This window comes from Myotis yumanensis, unplaced genomic scaffold (genome assembly GCF_028538775.1).
Source record: "Myotis yumanensis isolate MYYU_CA2020_CCGP unplaced genomic scaffold, mMyoYum1.0.hap1 SCAF_1, whole genome shotgun sequence".
NCBI classification, from domain to species: domain Eukaryota; kingdom Metazoa; phylum Chordata; class Mammalia; order Chiroptera; family Vespertilionidae; genus Myotis; species Myotis yumanensis.
Window position 1 is genome coordinate 116,012,601 of NW_027223752.1, and position 14,509 is coordinate 116,027,109.

Genomic DNA, 14,509 nt, shown 5'->3' on the forward strand with positions numbered 1-14,509 from the left:
TTGGAATAATAGTCTTTATTCTAGTCTTAAGGAGGAAGCATTTTTCAATGCTTTCAAGTTTCTTAGTTCTATATGTACACGGAGTGTCAATTTCTCAACCCTGTCAGTTTTTTTAGTTCCTTTTCTACCTCTTCCACAAATGCTGGGAAATTCTGATCCATGAGGCAGAAACGGAGAAAGGAGCCTAACTCTTCAGCATTCCACGCAGATTGTTTGTGGACAAGGGGCAGCTCCTCTGACGCCAGGAGAGACTATGGGAATTCCAGAAGAGTGGTTTATTAGAGATTACAGGCGAAAGCAACAGCGTGAATAACAGAAAAACTGCCTTAAGGAAAGATTAGGGAAATACACACCAAAAATGAGTGTTAATTATAATTAGCTTTACAGGGTTCCTTTACTTAATGTTTCTTAATATACATAAGAAGTGAGATAAACTTGTATCCTTAGCTATATGAAGTATATTAATGACATGATTTGCAAATTTAAGACCCTGTTTTAATAAAGAATACTGTGCTGGTAACCTTTTGTGGATTGATAAGAAACCTATCAGTGAATGAACTCCACTAGCTTAATTTGTCATTCCCACCTCACTTTGGGGGAATGGGTGAGAGCAGTTCATTTGAAAACAGGTTCTGAAGGTAATAAAGAGCGGCCACAAACTGACCGTCCAAAAGCCCCATGTCTCTTTCTGGTCCTGACCACAAGGGTGGACAAACTCAGAAAGGCATATAACTATGAGGGCAGTCAAGACAGAACATTTCCATTACCCCCCTACCCGCCCCAAATCCCTTCATGCTGCTACCTTTGTTGTCAAACCCTTAGCCCCACCCCCCAGCAACCACTGATCTGTATTCTCCATACCTTAGATAAATGAAATCATATCATTTGAGCACTTTTTTATATGCCTGTTTTCCATCTGTATATCTTTTTTGGTAACTTGCAGTGTTTTAAAACCAGTTGAGTAAATAGGTTGCTAACATTTAAATTAGGAGAGTTTAAATAAAAGTCCGACTGTACTTGGCAGTTTAGAAGATAGGGCACCACTGACCTGATGATGATGGCACCACCTTGGGGTCCACCTACATCTCCTTTCCTCCTCACACGGATTTTGTTAAGTAGGTGGTTTTATGCCTTTTCTATGGATGGGAAGGTTGGTGTGTATGCATCAGCTGACACTTCTCTAGGAACTATCTATAATAGAAATTTATTTTTCTAAATTGAAACTAGCTTTGCAGACTACCTGACAGTAGAAAGAAGAAAAATGAAAGTAACATGAAGACCTGTTCTCCAGGAAGAGCGACTGTTAGCATGTTAGTTTATCTCCTTCCATATTGTGTGTGAGTGTTTACTACAAAAATCAAGTCATACATGATGCTTTTGTAGCCTTTTAAAAAATGTAATGTACTATGAATATCTTTCCAATGTCAATAGGTAGGGATATTTATACATCAATTCTATCGACTGCATTTTTGTCACATCTGTGGTTATTTCACACTTTAACCACTCAGTATCCTGTAAGTGAACATTTATGTTGTTTCCAGTTTTGTTACTACAAGCAACACTGTGAACAGCATCCTTACATGTATGTTTGGGTAGCAGAAATATAATTATAGGTAATAGATAAGGCATAAAATTTGATCTATGTTGCTAAGTTGCTTTCCAAAAAGTTTTATCAACTTACATTCTTAGAAAGACTTGTCTAGAAGGTGAGAGCAAACAAGAAGCATATCTGAACTCCCACTTTTTCTGGTTTATACATGGTTCTTTTCTACTATGTAAATAAACTGGGATAAGGTTACACCTTTTATAGCAGGTGACATTTCCTAAATAAGGATATCACACCCTGCCTTGTTCCATGCGTTTTTGTGTCTCTACCGTCCTTAGCCACTTTGATTCAATTAACTATTAACCCCAATGCAAATATGAGGCTACAAACAGCACCGTGAAGTCTGCCCTGCTGCTGGACAAAGAGGCTTTTACATTTTCCTGTCAGAGAGACTACTAAAGTTTTTTATTCTATGGTTGTCCATTTATTTTGAATTAGTGGTAAGCCAGGTGGGAAAAAAACTCATATTTTCTTTTTTATACCACTTTTAGAACAGTTTGATACATTAAAAAGAAAACTCATCCTTGAATATTGGCAGATTCCACGTAGAATTGTGAAAAGTGTAAGCTGTTGGCCTGAGAGCCTGCAGCTGGGACCGCAGTGAGCAGACAGTTCCCAGGGAGCTCCCAGCAGAGCACACACCAGGTAATGAGGCCAAGGAACAGGTTTAGGACTCTGGTCATAGTGAACTGCAAAGGGAGAGGGGAAGTGGGTGGGAAAAGTTGAATCCTCCTGATTTCCACACATCCTAGCTGAAATCTTAGCACTGAAAATTTATACAGAAATCGTCAATGATTTGTCTACAAATTCATATTGATATTTGTCTTAAAACAGTTCCCAAAATTCTTCCCTTTATTCCTCTTTTTTGGAAAGTGGTAAATTCTTTATCACACATTTAAAGCCCAGCACTGTAGGCCACTCCTGTGTTTCCTTAGGAGAGCAGCTCTTCAGTATGTGCCATCATGGTAATCTCACAACAGGGTAGACAGACATGGCCTGGGTCTGTTTCTAACCTCTTCCATAGTAACACTTCAGGTTAGTGTTCTAGAACAAGGGAGTGGACAGAGGGATTCAAATGTTCAGGATCACTGTTTTCATGGCAAGAAAACTGAACATGGGAATAGGCTGTACCTGAGCTAACTGGGTCACTGAGGTCCTTCCTCCTGGGGCACACTGCTGCTGCTCCGGCCGCTGGTGTGACTGCAATGAGACAACTGCCAGCTTAGCTGAACACACTCATGAACACCACAGGCCATTAAAGAAGTGGAAACACATGAACTCATGTTCAGAGAAAAAAAATCAGGAGAAATCACTGTTGGTGTAGTTTGTCCTGCTTTCAAGTGGCTGCTACTTGACTTACCACGGTAGAGGTATATGCACAGAGTTTAAATCAGGGGCCCCTGCCCTGTACCTGGGGTTCCTCAGTGTCTGTCTGACACCACTGTGTTCTGTCTGCAGAAGCCCAGTCCGGGACCCAGGGCCACAGGCTGGTACTGGAAGGCAGTAGATGTTGCCCAGTTTTGGATTATCATGATTTGTTACCTAATAATCATTACTCAAGTAATACATATTCGCTGCAGAAAAATTCCATAATTACAAGATAATGTTTTTTTTAATAAAACTGGGCTTTAAAAAAAAATTTCATTTTAGACATTCTGAGGGAATGGGTTCTTAGACCCTGGTGATAAAGGGAAGGGAGCCACAAAGAACAAGGGAGTAGTCCAGCCCTTAAGAACCCCATGCCCATTGAGAACCTAACAAGGAAAAACTGGTTAGAATGCAACCCAGGAATTGCTGGGCCTGAGGCAAAGGAGCCAAGCTTAGGACTTAAGCTCACAGTGGAGGGAGTGAAGTAGAGGGGGTGTGCTGGGCTGAAGTGTAGAATGTGTGCCATTTCTTTAGGAGGCTATGATGTGAGGGGCAGTTCTTGGGTGGCACACCGGGACGTGCTCCAAGCAGACACCATGAACAAGATGGAGAAGGAGGCTGTAGGCATAACAAGCTGTGAGGGCTGCTTCCACCTAGAATGTACGAGAGCCCCTCCACTCCAACCTCCTAGCCACAGGTCTGCAGGTCTGGCTCTGGATCCTGTGGCTGTTGCAGTGCTCATCTCCAGACAGGTGTTCCCACCGCAGGTGTGAGCTGGTGGTGTCATAGAGAAAGCAAGGACCTCTCTGGAAGGCACCTCTGCCTATCACCGGCATGTTCTGGCTGCCAGAAGTCAGAGGTGCCAAATTTTGTTTCCTGTCCCATAAGGAAGCTAGGTGTTAGTAGGAAAGTAGATCTGGAAGCATCAAGAACTTCGGAGGAACAGAGAGGAAGGAAAGAACAAATAGAAACTAAAGATCACTAAAATCAAAATGGAACAAAAAGTGAAGGGACTCAACGAACCAGGCATCTTTAGGCAAGCTACAAGGATCTGCACTCTGTTGAAGCGACCCGTGGCTTTCTCTTGCCTTCTCTGCAGCTGACTATCTTACCACGACCCTGTTGACTCAGTGCTGACCCTTGGTAACCGACCAGGATGCTAATGTGTTCATTTACAGAGGAAGGCAGATCTGAAAGGGAAGAGTACTAACAATAATAGTAATCATGGAAATGTTATTTAGATACTGACAGGTAGCATACTAGGTGCTTTCTATAGATAGAGCATTTCAACTCTCCCATTTTACAGATGAGGTTCAGTGACTTACATGAGATCAGATCACGCAGCTATGATTCAAACCTAGATTCATTTTTATTTCAAAACCTATAGTCTTTGCACAGCATCGTACTGGCGTCTACTCAGATCACCAAACGACAGCTCAGAGGTCCCCGAATAGAGAATTGAAGAAATACACGAAATAGTTCCAGCTACTTTGGGGATGTTTCTACCTAGATATTTGGACCAGCCTTTAAAATCCGAGCCCCGGAGTCTCCTGCTGCTGGGGCTCACAGCCCAGCCTGCTTCTGTCACTGCATGTTACAGTGATGCTTTATCTTTATATTCAGACTAGAAGCCCGGTGCATGAAATTCATGTACGAGGGAGGGGTCGGTCCCTCAGCCTGGCCTGCAACAACGCCAGCGTCCCTCACCCCGGCCTCTGGCCAGAGGCCCCTCCTCTCCCTTCGCACAGCTGGGGCGCAGACGCTGGGCTCATGTTACCAGGGCAATACCACCAGCGTCCTGCCCCGGCCGCTAGGGGTGCTGCCATCTTTGTCATGGAGTGATGGTTAATTTGCATATTACTCTTTTATTAGATAGTATAATAGTGTAGCCTGATTTGTCTTCATCACTTTTATAAGGCATTCCAGACCTAGTTCCCAAATTCTGGGACCCTATTTGGTTCCGGTTATAGCCCATGCACTGGGTACTGTAATCTGAATCTAATGACTGGTCAATGAAATCTATTGACACAAAAGGAAATCTATTTAAAGGGCAAGGGATCATAAGTAATAAAGCACTTTATAACAAACCACTCCATCCTACTTGTAGGGAGGGGATTCTTAACACAACAGGAGCTGATGAGGCACAATGTTTGAAACTAGATCCACGGTTTGTGAGAAAAGCAGTTTTAGCATTGACAACATCACAGAAAAGATCATGCAGAAACAAATAAAGGGAAAGAATTCTAAAACCAAAATCTGACTCAGTAAACTACATATCTGAGAGGGAGTCATACAGCACATCCTTAACGAAAAGGCTGACAAATATTCACCCTAGATAAATTATGAATGATAAGGATTTAGTGATAAACCAGCAGAAATGAATTGTTTCAGTCCAGTGAGTCTAAGGGGAACTAACAGGATAAAGTTTTGGAAAGTCATGTTTGCAAAATTATTTCTCAGAAAAAAAACCCCCAAGCTTGAAGCTGAAATTTCATCCCTAGAATAGAGGTAGATCTTATTCCAACAGTGTCTGGGACAGTGTTCTCCAGGGAGAAAGTCTGTAACAGCGATGCTCAAGCTTTCGATCACAAGATCGCTTTACACACTTACTAGTAAAATCAGAGGCCCTCAAACAGCTTTTGTTTGAGTTACATCTAATGTTTATGTCAACAATTAAAACAATTTTAAATATTGATTAACTTGTTTAAAAATAATGAATGCATTGTTTGTTAGTATTAAAAACATTTAAATGAAAAAACTATTTCCTAAAACAAACTAATGATTTTTGCAAGCCTCATTAATGTCTAGCTCTGGAAGACAGCTGGACCTGCCTATGTCTGCTTTCAGTCTGCTGACACGTGTGTCTTTGGTTGAAGTACATGAAGAAAATCTGGCTTCACATAGATATGTAGATGGAAAAGGCAGACATGTTTTAAAATAGCCTTTTCAGATAATTGTGGACATTCTTTAATATGACTAAAATTCAACAAGTGATAGTTTCTTAAAGGTTACTAGTAGTTGCAACACACAGTCTAAAATCACAGCAATGAGTTCTGTTATACTAAAACCCACTGATCTATCTTGCACTTAGAATAGATCCTTTACCCATGCGTGATTTTTTAGCACTATATGCATTTGGTCATTTGGAAAATATTGGTTCACTGAACTGTACAGTTCTTCCAAATGTTGAAGTACTTTATCATGCAATTATAAAAAGAAATCCCATTACAAAACAAAAATGTCTTCTGGGTTAGGAGCTGTGAAGCTCAAATAGCTAAGTTATCCAAGACTCGAATTTTCACCTGAAAAGCTTATTTTATCAGTTAATAAATACTATCAATTGTTTTCCTGAAATGACAGGCTCACTCTATTCATTTTTGAGAAAATGTCCACCATATACCCAGCAATGATGGTGTTCCCCTAAGAAAGGCTAGTTTACTCCCTGCACAGTCACACAAGTGCTGTCCCTTGAAACAGTGTCGTGCTTTAGGATGAACCCATCTGTGCGTGTTCTCACTGCCAGTGATGGGAGAGAATGTGGTGCAGTTAGGTACCACTGCCTGGATTTGTGCTAAGGTGACCACAGTTTTGCTCACAATACTTTTGTCCCATTAATGTAAATACTGGCAAAGTGAAAAGGGCAAATAATGTCTTAATATTATTACAAAAATAACTTGCACTTTGTGGATCCCCGAAAAGGTCTTAGGGAGGGATCTATGGACCACACTCTGATTACCAGTGTTCCAGAGTGACATCCAGAATGCAGCTGAGACCCCTCCCAATCTAATTGCTAGGATTATAGGTAGCTACAATGAAAAATCAACCTTCGATTTAAATGTCACTCAACATTAGATATTTTTTAACCTGCAAACCTGATGGATTTGACAAATTCCACTGTCATTCTGGCCCCCAGAGAGTATGACCTGCCAGGTTTCTTGTACAGCCAACACCGTCCTACTTACTGGGTGCTGCAGTGGGATGCTTGGCGCACAGCCCTCCCCGCCGCTTCCACCTGCTCTCAGTGGGCCAGGATCCCAGCTGTTCCCGTCCGGCACCTGCACGGTTATGTACTGGGCCAGGCTCTGCACACAGCTGCTGCAGTGCTCCAGCGCCTGCTGCTTGGACTCTCCACTGAACTGTACCCGGAACATGCGACTCTTGGTCTGTTTGACAAATAGAAAGTTATTCTAAGAGACCCTTGTCATATCACTGTACTTTTACTTACTGCAGGGTCTTCTAGTGAGCGCTTCCCTTTGCTCAGAGGGAAAGAGGTACAGACAAGGGAGCATTCACCCTAGATTGTTGATGTGGGTATAGAAAAGCTAATAACCAGTTGTCTGCCCACTTTTGGGAGCTGTTCCTCTTACTAAAATTCATTTCCTTCAGGGAACAGATATTAGTGAAAATGGAAAAGCCCATCTCATACAGACCAGGAGGTGACATACTGACTGCAGTAAAAGATCAGTGTCTTATCTTACTTTGGAACAAAGATTAGATAGCTTTTAATTCCTGAAGTAAAAATCAGTGAAGATAATACAGCATATTCCTTCCTCAACAAAAATTTTTTTAAGCTGAGTATATAAAAGAACAAACCAGGTAAATGCCATGTTAAACAAGTCAATGAATCTGAAAAACAAGACTAGGGAATGGGACAGACAGACTGATGCTAAACGCTGATGTGTGCCATGTCAGTGATCTGTAGTATCCTTTATCTCTTCAGAGGCCAGGTTCCTACCCTCAAACCACACAGAATCACATGTTGCCTTTAATCTGCTATATGACTTACATCCCTTGGCAAATAAGCAAATTTGAGAGAAATGCAATTAAAATTTTTTGAATCTGACAACTACATCAACTTTATTTGATTGTGAGCTAAAAAATTAGGCCTAACTGGTTTGGCTCGGTGGATAGAGCGTCAGCCTGCAGACTGAAGGGTCCCTGGTTCGATTCTGGTCAAGGGCATGTACCTTGGTTGTGGGCACATCCCCAGTGGGGAGTGTGCAGGAGGCAGCTGAATTGATGTTTCTCTCTCATCGATGTTTCTGACTCTCCATCCCTCTCCCTTCCTCTCTGTAAAAAAATCAATAAAAAATATATATATTTTAAATTTTAACAATAGCAACCACAAAAACCCATTATTTTAAGAGAAGTAGTTTCCTCTTTTCTAGTCTAATATTTTGCCCATTTTAGAGAAGTCAACTTGCATAAAAGTCACCCCAAATGGGATCGTCTGTATTGTGAACTTTTATTCAATTTCTTCTGGGAAGAAATTCAGATGCTAACTTAGTGACAACACTTTCCATTGATTAAATCCATAAATCACACTGCTAACTGGAAAATGTAACCACAATCAGCCAAATTCTGTAAATTCCTGTAAGCAAAAACCCCCTGATTCTCCACTTCACAATCCCACTATTTAAATGTTTAGATGAAGCCATGAAGCAAAGCCCTGTATTTAGGTTACAGAAAACTCTTGGCATGGTCAGCTGTCACATTCAGAATAGACCTGCAACCCCTTTACTGCCATTGCTGGGTTCTCTTCATTTTTTAATTCATGTAATTTCCCCCCTAAGTATAAAAGTAAGCTGTTAACCATTACCCCTCCAACAATGAAAAAATAGGAAAAAGAGACATTCCAATATATTCTAAGTGACCCTTGTCATATCACTTTTATTTACTGCAGGGTCTTCTAGTGAGTGCTTCCCTTTGCTTAGAGGGAAAGAGGTATGTATGGCTAAGGGAGCATTCACCCTAGATTATATTAGGGTATAATATATTAGAACATACAGGGAATAGAGTTCCAGGGAATGAGAGGGAGGCTTCATGTCTGATAGCCTGACTGAAGCCTCGGCATGTTTCCTTCTGTAAAATTCTCAGGTAGAATTCGAGTTTATCATCTGCAGCCATAAGCACCACTTTACGGCATGAGGACCCAAGGTAAACCAGGTACATCAGGAAAAATCTGAAAATGAGTTACATCTCCACCACATCCTCAGTACTATGGGATAGTACAATGGAAAACCTGCCACTGGGTTAACAAAAAAGATTTCTAGGTTGAAAATCTTGATGAGATTTCTTTTTATGCCATGATAAAAAGTCAAAAAGACTTTTCAATTCACTTGCTGTAAAATGGAAAGTTTTCAAATATATAGTAACAGCCATGAAAAAATGTGAAAAAGAAACATTCTAATATATTCTAAGTGATCCTTGTCATATCACTTTTATTTACTTCAGGGTCTTCTAGTGAGTGCTTCCCTTTGCTTAGAGGGAAAGTGGTATGTATAGTCTCAGTTTCTTTATTTTTCTTTTTTTCTAATCCTCATCCAAGGGTATTTTTCCCATTTATTTTTAGAGAGAGTGGAAGGGAGGGGGAGAGACAGAGAGAAACATCGATGTGAGAGAGACACATCGACTGGTTGCCTCCCACATGCACCCAGACTAGGGCTGGGGATTGAGCCTGCAGTGGAGGTACATGCCCTTGACCGGCATCAAACCCGGGATCCTTCAGTCCTCAAGCTAAACCAAACCGCCCAGGGCTAGTCTCAGTTTCTATGCGATTAGCTAAAAGTTACTACTAGTATATGTTAAGTGGTGACTTACATGTTAAATGTTCTCACCCTACTTCAAACACTTAATTTCAAGTTATTACAACTAATAGAAAATCCTCTTTTATACAGACTCCTTAAAGAAACAGAAGTTAAGGATAAGTGCTTGTCTCTTCACACTATCTTCGTGTACTCACAAGAAAGTCAGGTTTCCCCCAAATTCTGACTCTGCACATGGAGCCTGAAGCCACAGGCTGTACAGCTGACATTCCAGTCTCTGCACACAGAAGGCACAGGGCCCAGCTAGCACCACACAGGAGGAGCCCCGGAGGCATCAGGGGCCTCAGTGGGGGTTTTCCCTCTGGTTTTAGGTTAGTCACTCAGATCTATAAGTTTCCCATCACCACTAAAGCCCCAAATGGAGCAGTTTCCCACCTTGAGTAGTGAATTACTCTATTATAGGAAATGGAGGGCAGGGGAGAGAGAAAGGACTTAACCAGAAAAGGGACCTAAGCTTTTCTTTGATCCTTTGCTTTGAAACCAAAGCTAGACTAGACAAAAATCATAAAAAAAAAATTCTTCAGAGAGTTAACTAGGGTGAGAAGTAAAGATAACAATGGTTTGGGTTTATTCCTTTGAAACAAAGTCCCTTCAGAAAGGGTTTTATGACCCTGCTGGTGTGCTCAGTGGTTAGAACGTTGGCTTGTATACTGAAAGGTCTAGGGCTCAATTCCTGATCAAGGGCGTATACCTGGGTTACAGGTTCTTCCTTGCCCTGCCTTGAGGGATGCAACCCATTAATGTGTCTCTCACATTGATGCTTGTGTTTTTTTCTCTCTGTCTCTCCCCCTCCCTCCCTTTCATTCTCTCTAAAAATCAATGGAAAAAGGAATTATGTGTCAACTGTTAGCCAATCTGCCAGGACCATTCTGATCAAAATTCCTGGACAAAAGGAAGTACAAATAGGCAGAATTTATACAAACTATTTATTTCAGCCAGAGAGAAAAGAAATATAATCTTTATTATCACAGGATTTATGTTATATTAAATTGTTGTTAAAAGATTGAAAATTTTATTTCAAAATACTTCTTTTGTCAATTTAAACAAACGTCATTTATTACAGAATACCTGGCTAACTGGAGTTACCCAAGGCAAGAAACACCAAAGATACATTTTGCCAGGTAAGGCAAAAAGAAGAATCTGTTGGTTCAACATTAATATACTAGAGGCCCAGTGCATGAAATTCGTGCACTTGGGGGGGGTCCCTCAGCTTGGCCTGCGCCCTCTCTCAGTCTGGGAGCCCTCAGGGGATGTCTGACTGATGGCTTAGACCCACTCCCCATGCGAAATGGGCCTAAGCCGGCAGGCAGACATCCTTAGCACTGCTGCGGAGGCGGGAGAGGCTCCCACCACTGCCGCTGTGCTTGCCAGCAGTGAGCCCAGCTCAGGGCTTCTGGGTGAGCAGCACTCCCCCTGTTGGAGAGCACTAACCACCAGGGGGCAGCTCCTGTGTTGAGCACCTGCCCCCTGGTGATCAGTGCACAACATAGCGACCGGTCATTCTGCCGTTCGGTCGATTTGCATATTAGCCTTTTATTATATAGGATAAAGTCAATAAACCAAAGTAAAAAACAATATTTTGATAGGTGTCAAAAAGCTTTGAATAAAATTTAATATGTAATCCTGATGAAAGTATTAGCAAATCCTATACAATAAAAGCCTAATATGCAAATTGACTGAATGGTGGAATGACTGGTGGAACGACCGGTCACTATGATGCACACTGACCACCAGGAGCCAGACACTCAATGCAGAAGCTGCCCCCAGCCCACAGGGCCTGACTGGACTGGCAGTGGCAGCAGGGGGTGGGTCCGGTGAGCGGTCGGTGCCAGGCCAGCCAAGGCGGGTACCAGCAGGGGGGCCCCCTGATCACCCTGCCGGTCGCCCCACAGATGGGCCCTGATTGCCGGCCAGGCCTAGGGACCCTACCCGTGCACGAATTTCATGCACCAGACCTCTAGTAAACTATAACTGAAAGAATATCTCCCTTACATGGTAAAGAATATCCAATCAACAGCAAGAAATGTTCTTAATGTCTAAATGTTTCTGCTCATTCAGGTCAGCAAGATGTCAAGGATGACACTAACCATATAACTACAGTGTTCTGGAAGGTCTAGGTAATTCAGTAAGGTGAGAAAAGTAATATGCATAAACTACTGGAAATAAAAAAAATTATCATTGTAAATTACAAAATTACTTTCCTAGAAATTAATAAATTATCAGAGTTAATAAAAATTTAGTAAGGAAGCTAAATAATACAGAAAAAATCCAATAATAAGCAGCTAGAAATATATCTGGGATAAAGAGTACCACTCATATAACACCAGGCAAAAATTTCCTAACCTTAAATATTTAAAAATCTATATATTACATGATATATACATAAATATTATGTAGAAAATTATTTAGCTGCACAAATTACATAAATATATATTTCTATGTAACATGTAATCTATACACATCCATAACATGCAATCTCCCTACAGATAGTATCTAAATACTCTGAAGAGGAAAGTTAGGCAAAAGCAGTAGGCAGGCAATTCACAGACGAGATATGGATAACTAACAAACACAAAAAAATGTTTATTCTCATTAGTTACCAAAGAAATGCAAATTAAAGGAACATGCTCAGTTTAGCCTATCAAATTGGAAACAAGTTTTTAAATGTAAACTGTATCACTCTATTGGAAAGGATTTGGATAAACAAGCATTCTTATAGACTAGAGGCCTGGTGCACGAAATTCATGCACAGGGGTGTGTGTGTGTGTCCCTCAGCCCAGCCTGCACCCTCTCCAATCTGGGACATCCCTCTCATAATCCAGTACTGCTGGCTCCCAACTGCTCGCCTGCCTGCCTGCCTGATTGCCCCTAACCGTTTCTGCCTGCCAGCCTGATCACCCCCTAACCACTCCCCTTTCAGCCTGATCGATGCCTAACTGCTCCCCTGCTGGCCCGATCGATCCTAACTGCCCTCCCCTGCCGGCCTGGTCACCCCTAACTGCCCTCCCCTGCTGGCCCGGTCACCCCTAACTGTCCTCCTTTGCCGTCCTGGTTGCCCCTAACTGTCCTCCCCTGCAGGCCTGGTCGCCCCTAACTGCCCTCTCCTGCTGGCCTGGTCGCCCCTAACTGTCCTCCTTTGCCGGCCTGGTCCCTCCCAACTGCTCTCCCCTGCTGGCCATCTTGTATGTTGGAGTGATGGTCAATTTGCATATTACCTCTTTATTAGATAGGATTGCTACTGCTGTAGAAGTGGACAATTTATCTGGAGGGAAAATTTACTAAGTAAATATTCAAATTTCTAGGACTTCTATCTCAAGAACACTGTAAATAAATTCTTATGACAATCAAAACTTATTTATAACAGTGAAAAGTTAAGAATTTGTTAATTGAATCATGGTGCATCCAAACAAAAAGATGCTATGTAGCCATGAAAAATCATATTTTCAAAGACTAAAAAAAAATGACTTGGCATAATGCTTCTGATATAAATGTTACATGACAAGAGAGCAGGATACAAAGCACTCTATATCCTATAATCCCAAATTTGTAAGTATCTACATGGCAGACACTGTTCAGTGCCATGAGCCAATCCACAGCTCAGGCTAGAAAAGCCAAACACTCATTTTACCATGTGGGATGGCCTGATTACAATGTTTTCTTCTGGTCCATGAGACAGAAGTAGACATCTCCTAGGGGTTGTGGGAGATAGAGAGCTATATAGGAAATGAACTGATGAAGTTGGCCTTCCTTGAATGGAAATGAAATAGAGCTGTAGTACCATTTTGCAAATGTGAGGGAGAGGCCAAGAGAATTGCAAAGATGTTGACCTTGGCACTGTGAAGTTGCTGGGCCAATGATAGCTAGCACTGCCTGTTTCTGGATTTCTTATTTAGCAATAATAATAATAATAATAATGATAATAAACCCCTATTTTGGGGGCCATTATACAGTGGGGCCTTCACTTACGAGTTTAATTTGTTCCGTGACAGAGCTCGTAACTCAAATTACTCGTATGTCAAATCAATTGTGAACGAGTGAGACACGTGATGCTGGGCTGATGTTGTGGCGTTCACTGTGACGTTCGCTGCGCCAACTAGCGGTGGGGTATCTGAAGCTGGCTCGTAACCCGAATTTTAGCTCACAACTCAAAGCAAAAAATCGGCTGAGAGACGGCTCATATCTTGAAAAACTCGTTAGTCGGGACACTCGTAAGTCAAGGCCCCACTGTACCTGGATTTTCTGTCACATGTATCTGAATGCTGGTATAATACATATACCTGGTAAAAGCTTCAAGATGTGAATATGATTGTTTTTTAATTACATTTATTTGGGTAATATTGGCTAGTGATAACATTATATAAGTTTCATGAGTACATTTTTAAAATATATCAGTATACTCTACTGTGTGCTCACCATCCGGAGTCTCATCTCCTGTCAGTATATATTTGACTCCCTCTACCCTCTTCATCCTCCCCCAACCCCCCTTACCCACTGATAACCAGCTTTTTGTTGTTAATATAATTATTATTTTTGACTGGTTAAATTACAGCTGGTTTTTACAGTTAGTTAAAATTTAAATAATAATATATAATCAGGAAAAAATTAAACCTCAAGTATCAGACATATGGCATGGTGTAACTTTTTTAAAAAACATATACATTTATTCATCATGACACAATCCTTGGCTGGGAGTCAGTAGACTAATGGGTGGCCCCGTTCTCTGACGGTTATAACTGTGGCTGTGGCTAAGGTTGAATTCACTTTCCTCCTGTGTAAAAGGAAGTCAGGGGTTCATAAATTTGAATATGTGCTCCAGACCGCTTTGGCAATCTGGTGAGGCCAGCGGGCCCCTTCTTAGAACAATGTTTTTAATTACACAAAATACATAAGATTACAAAGAAAGCCAATTATACTGAAATGGTTTATTACA

General features: G+C 41.4%; 1 protein-coding gene across 2 annotated transcripts in view; it reads right to left on the reverse strand.

The window, feature by feature from the left end:
• Nucleotides 1-26: 26 nt before the first annotated feature.
• The window catches only part of REC114 (REC114 meiotic recombination protein), a 186,362-nt gene continuing 171,879 nt past the window's right edge, over nucleotides 27-14,509 (reverse strand). Inside the window, exons 4-6 of one of the 2 annotated variants that reach the window (XM_070430675.1) lie at nucleotides 6,937-7,137; nucleotides 2,738-2,806; nucleotides 27-251 (exon numbers count right to left, since the gene is read on the reverse strand). In XM_070430675.1, the coding sequence (XP_070286776.1) occupies nucleotides 87-251; nucleotides 2,738-2,806; nucleotides 6,937-7,137 (435 nt within the window). In that variant the 3' untranslated portion in view covers nucleotides 27-86. The remainder of the gene's footprint in view (nucleotides 252-2,737; nucleotides 2,807-6,936; nucleotides 7,138-14,509) is intronic. The other variant, XM_070430686.1, reaches the window with a different exon arrangement.